General features: G+C 28.0%; 1 protein-coding gene across 1 annotated transcript in view; it reads left to right on the forward strand.

Moving 5' to 3' along the window:
- LOAG_16652 (hypothetical protein) overlaps positions 1-1228 on the forward strand; it is a gene marked incomplete at its 3' end in the record, with an annotated part of 4571 nt that extends 3343 nt beyond the window's left edge. The window contains exons 6-7 of the mRNA XM_020449299.1: positions 207-465; positions 998-1228. Coding sequence (XP_020307217.1) covers positions 207-465; positions 998-1228 — 490 coding nt within the window. The remainder of the gene's footprint in view (positions 1-206; positions 466-997) is intronic.
- Positions 1229-6437: the final 5209 nt, after the last annotated feature.

Raw genomic sequence — 6437 nt, forward strand, 5'->3', positions numbered from 1 at the left:
GGAGAAAGCTACTGTTAGAGGCATTAATAAGGGTAGTGTTTACGATCATAATGAGGTAGTAATGTTTATGAGCACTTTTTGATTTTCGCTAGTTTTTTTAGTTCTATGTTTCAGGGTTAAACATGTACATGTTATTGTATAAGAAAGTCTACTTAACTCCCTCCTTTTATTTGATGCTTTCTAAAAATTATTTTGTCTTTTTAAAGGTATAATCGCTATCTGAATTGTGTCGTGCATCGTCCACCCGAACCATCAATTTTACCATCTGATGGCTCACCATTGTACGACTTGCCACCAATAATGCTGATTGAAATTTTGCAATATTTGGATAGTGCATCATTGCGTTGTTTATCATCAACATGTAAACACATGCGACTGATGTGTTTCAAAGTGGCTTCTGATTCCGCAATGGTACACATCAAATGGGAACGAGCTGAAAACGGAAGTTGGTCAGAAAAATGTTTTGTAAGTTATTTTAACTTTGAATCGCATGAGGCTCGTTAAATCTGACTATTTTAGAAAATCAATTTTACCACAGCTTTTTTTAAATATCCTTGTCAAAGTACAATTTTATATAAAATCATCACTTTGTCAAGCACATGTGTCTTTCTCCCAAACATGAATAAAGCTGATGAACAAACAAGCTGGGAACATCAGTTGGAGGAATTTTTGTGTACAATTATTTTTTTTTAATATTTTTTCCATGAAACATTCATAAGACGCTGTAGAATTTATTAATTTCTAGTGATTAGAAAAGAGTAGTGGATTTTGCATAGTTTATCAAGGTTGCAGTTTGAAATCAGGCAAATGCTTCACTTGTTCGGTTTTTCGTTTATCTTCCTTCTTAATTTATTTATCTAATCATATTGTCCTAACTATGTTTTGGTTAGGAAGTAATTTGAGGTGCTAATCTCTATTTTATACATGACACTCAGTAAAATAGCTGAAAAATAGTGTCGATGTTCCACACCAGATTGAAGGAGTTTTTCTTTTACAGATGTGGGAATTCAGTAAATGTCAAAAGCCAATTAATGAATGGAAGAATACGAGTCCGACTGTTTTAAGCAGCCATTTGTCTGAATGTAAATTTAATGTTCCGAAAAAACTCAATCATGATCGAATCGCTTTACTTCCGGCTGTCAAACAAGCATTTTCAGAAACGATTCATCCAATTGGGGATCGAAATCAATTCCGTGTAGAGCAAATTGTACAATCTATTAGGTTTTGATTACCGCTTTGTATATTTTTTGTAATACACGCAAATAATATAGTTTGTTTCTAAATTGTTATCCTTCAAAAGCATATTATGTTATCAACTTTATTACTTTTCTAAAACTTGTTAGAAAAACAAACAAATATGAATAACACGATTCTTTACTTATTACGTTCAAATATTATGGAAACAGTTAGATTTCGTACCGCTGCACAGATGTTTTGATTTTTGTTTTCACTTTACCATTTGTTGAAATTCGCGAACTTTTCAATAAATGCAAAAGAGAGGGACAATTTATACTACTTTCGGCAGCAATAACTATTGTTTAATAAAAAGAATGATGCAGTTTTAGGTACTGCGAATAATTTTGCATTTCATTGTGCTCTTATATATGTTCTGTTGCAGTAGAATGTTATTTTTTCATCTGCTGATTGCTCGGCGGAAAGTATTCAGCAGAAGAGACTGCCATTGCGAAGGAAAGTTCAATTAAGACTTTTTCCTATGAATTGTTACAAGCCTCTTAACTTCCTCCAATATCAGAGTGAAAATTAAAAGGAGAATGTTGGCGAATTTTTGTAGATATCTACTAATTATTTTTACTTAATTTCACGAGTTAAATTCTCAGTATTGTTCTTTTTTTTTTGAAAATATTCCGGTTCTAACATTTTCCCAGTTATTTCCCTTCATGTTTTTACGTGTCTAACGATGTTTATTATGTTTATGATTTCATTTAAATCTCGGGTCATTTTCTATATTTTCGTTGAAACGAAATTAGAAGGAAAATATTAAATCTTTTTTTCCTCATTTGTTTTTCACAGTCATTAACTCATGTAAAATGTAATTTTTTGCCTGTCACATAGTGTTCCTTTTTCTTTTATCTCGAGGTTTTCCAAATCAAATTCTTAATGATAAATTTGCCGAAAACTTCGAGGTTTCTTTAAGTTTTAATGCTGAAAAGTGAGTACGCTGTCGGAGCTACTAACTCCTTATTGACAGCGATTTAGGTTAAGGTGTTGACCTGTATGTCCTGACCCGCCAAAGATATTATCAGAGCTATTCGGTATCTTGTAAAGTTTGACCTTATATTGTTGAGGGATCATCGCGTAGTTAGTTAACTATATTTCCATCTAACGTCTGATGCTAGCCGCATTTTAGTGATGTTCGATTGTAATCAGGAAATGTGCGGTAGTTTCTGATGTATGTTATATTCAACTTCTTGATATCCACAAGATAATGCAACGGCTTAAATTTCAGTTATTAATTTCATCAAAAAACAGGTCACTTCATCTTTTATCTAATTCATCTTTAACAATTAATCTTTAACTTCATCTTTAACAATTAATAATTGAACATTTTCAACAAAACAGGTAAGGAGGACATCAGTTTTTTCAACCTTTGCGCAAGAAAATTTCTGTTATCTTTTACTTTATCATTTTCTTCTTCTTTTGTATGCTTCCTTTTACCAAAATTGCTAAAAAAAGGGAAGAGGAATTTCTTTCTTTTTTAATAAATATTTTGCTTATTTAATTAAAAGGGGGAAAAAAAACGAAATGTTTTGTTTTTTCCCTTGTTTTGTACCATATTTTCTGATGGTATGTCAAATTAACCAAAGAAGCAATTCATTCCGTTTGGAAAAGAAAGTTCTTTGTTTAGCATCTCTTTATTTGTCCTCCGGAGAACTTGTTTGTTTAATTTTGCAAGTTTTGATTCATTTTTTCCTTTTCAATTTATTTTTTTAAGGAAAAAAGCATAAGGAAAAAAAATCGTGCTAAAATAAAAAAGGACATTCCACAAAGGTAAGGAAAAAATTTCGATGACAGTAAAATTTAAGACGATAGCTTAACCGATAATTTATTAAAATGCATAACAAGAGTCTTGACCGGTTTATTTGTTATGATGGGTGTAAAAGTTTTATTTTGTTAAGATAATTAATTATTAGAGTACACAATTCAAAGAATCCACTTTTACGATGTGCAATGATGATTTAATCGATAAACTGGTTAAAATAGATAACTTTATTAAAATGGATAATTAATTAGTTAAGAAATATATGATTAAACGGATTTACGTTCGGAAATTATCAGGTTATTATGGATTGGATTTTTAGATAGCACCGATTTTAGATTCAAACTCTGTAATAAAACTTTTGCAATATCATAACATATGCAAAGTTGATAAACACAAGCTATTGCTGGAAATTTTGTAATTTATTGAGAATGTTGAATGGAATTCTATGGAAGTTTTTAAATCTTTTTTCACTAATTTTACAAGTTCGGTGGTTCAATTTTACCCAACTATTGCTTCCTTTATTCAAACTATTTTTATAATTATCTCTTAGCATAAGCATAACTAACGGAAGATACCTCCAAAAGGAACAGCAATATCTTGATTTTCATCTGGCCAGCAACAAATTTGAAGATTTTCATTTTAAGGCTTCTATACTAAAGCCTCTTCAAACAGTGCATGTTTTATAATTATTCAGATAGTATTCTGTTTCCATGAGATTTTGGACCTGAAGGAATTCATTATATTTTCATTAATGAATATTATTAAATAACATAAACTAATAAATGAAAAACGAAAATGATTTTTGTCCACCAATTTTTATCTAAAGTATTTCACCTAAGAACTAAGTACTACATACCTAATTAATATACTAGTTGTGAATATCCTTATTTAATCATTATTGTGCAATTATGCCAAGAGTAACAAAGACTAATATCTTTTCCATCTTATCAGTCATATTTGAATTTGAAAATTTTCTTTTTGACTTCCTCGAAAATGTTTGACTTTATTGTTGCTGATATTTTGTCACCTGTTTATTTTATTCTTCCATGTCTTTTGAAAATGAAAAAAGAAATGCTCACTTTGTCAATAATCAAATATATGTTTAATTGTTTACAATTGGTATCGTTTTAGTGGAACATAAAACGATTTTTCAGTAAATTATTTGTTTTGCTTTTTTTTTCTTGTTCTTTCCTTTTTTTAACTATAGTATATCAATGAGAAAAAATTTATTTAAACTAAGTCGAAGTATTTTTTTTTTGAGTTGCGAAAAGAAAATTCTTTTCTCTTCAGTTTTATAATCACAAAATAATTCTGTTTAAAGTTTAATGCTAAAACTTATCGAAAAAATATTATGGAAATCTTTTTTTCTTCTTTATTTTATTTGTATTTTAATGTTGATTTTTGCTAATATAATTTTTTGTAGAATTGTTGCAATTTCTTGTTGTTTCATAAACCATTAAGATTTGAACTTTGTTTATTTTATAGTTTAATTATAAAGAAAATAAAAGTGTTAACATTTCTCATAAATTTTAGAATTTACAAAAAAATTGTATTAACAGAAAAAAGAATTGTATTAACAAAAAATTAACATTTCAAAAAAAATAAAAATTAATTTTCTTACAAAAAAATAAAAATTAAATTTTCTTACAAACATATAAAAAAATAAAAATTAATTTTCTTACAAACATATTTTCTTAATAAGTCGATATTTTTTCTTATTCCCTACTACTCTTATTAATTTTAATGATAAATTTCGTCGTTTTTGGTTGTAATTTTGACAAAATTATCTTATCTTTGTTAGAAACCTACGTTAGAAAGGCTGGATTCCAACAGTTTCAACCAGTTCTCAATTTTTCCTTCGTTTTTTTGATCAGTTAATCGAAGAAATTTGCTTTTTGTTAAGTGAATATCGAAAAAAAGGGTAGAAAGTTGTATCGGGAAAGTATGTCTTTCTGGAATGAAATATCACGAATTATTAATTATTTGCATTTCATGCGATTATCTGAAACTGTAGAAAACAGTAAATCAACCAAGAGATTCAGGTGCTAGTGAAGTCTCACGAAATATCAATCGGCAGATTTTCAGGTTTTTATCCAATGAATTGGCAATAATTGTGGTTATGAATCTAAAATGTACATTTTTGCTCTTCGTTTAGATACCGATAATTAGCCCAGTTACTGATATCCAAAAAATAATCTTTTGTGTGAGGCGAAATAATTTGAAATTTAAGCTTGCAAATATTGTAGGCTTTGGTCGACAACGAATAGGCAAATATTTGTCAAAAGCTTTTAAGAAAAATCATCACTGCTTCATTTTGTCTACATTATTTTCATTTGTTTGAGTGAATTTCAGTGCAAGAATTAAAAAAATTTTTCGATTTCAAATTTTAAATTGAATCTTTCAATTTATGTTTCAAATTATGCATAATTATATCAATATTATGACAGTGAAGAAATTATGAAATTCAATTTCTTCATTACTATCCGCCTACTTTAGATAATTTACCGGATCCTTTATTTTGCCAATTTATTCAGAATGATGCATGAAATTCAATTCTTTTTGATGAATTTAATTTCTATTTAAAATTTCCCCTCAGTTAATATATACCAAAGTATGTCAAAGTTATCGAATCATACAGAAACTTATTTGTATTGAAAATGTGCAGTTATTGTATTCATACCGATTTTTGCAAAATAAATTTATGCAAAAAAATATGAAATTACACCATGTATTTGCATATGTATTTTCATAGGGATTATATTGTTACAAAAATATTACCGTATTTGTGTACAGCATTTTTGTGAACATGAATTGAACTAGCATTCGAATGTTCCATTATTTCAAATAACTGTTTATTTATTTTGAAAATATGTAACTTTATAGCACAGTCCACTTTTCAATATTTTGTTTAAACTTTGGAAATACTTTGGTAATTGATATTTGGTCAGGAAACGGTAAAATTAGCAATTGGAATAGTTTTCAATTTATTATTCATAATATGACAACTATTTTTTAAGAAAAGATTATATTTTTTTGTTTTTCCTTTTTTCAAAATAAACGTTTTATAATATTTTATTTTAAAAAAATTTGTTGAAGTCTTTCATTTGAAAAGATTTTTCTTCTTGCTCATATTTGCATTGCATTGTGGGAGTGGTAAAATTAAATGATTTGTCATTAAAAGGACGAATGCGAGACAAATTAAAAAAAAATTTATGGTCTTCGCGATTTCGAGAATTGTTGAAAATTTAATTTGAAATTAAGAGAATAAACTATCGTGTTGGATTTTCTTTCTTGCATTTTACAGCAATAAATTTTAAAAGCAATAAGTTAAAATTTTGGAAGTAGTTATATGTACATTTGATGATTTAACTCCTGATGGAACTTTCAGCCGCTAATCTTTTGCTTGTTGTATGCAATTTTCTTCATGAAATTTTCC

This window comes from Loa loa, assembly GCF_000183805.2.
Source record: "Loa loa unplaced genomic scaffold supercont3.11, whole genome shotgun sequence".
Taxonomy (NCBI): Eukaryota; Metazoa; Nematoda; class Chromadorea; order Rhabditida; family Onchocercidae; genus Loa; species Loa loa.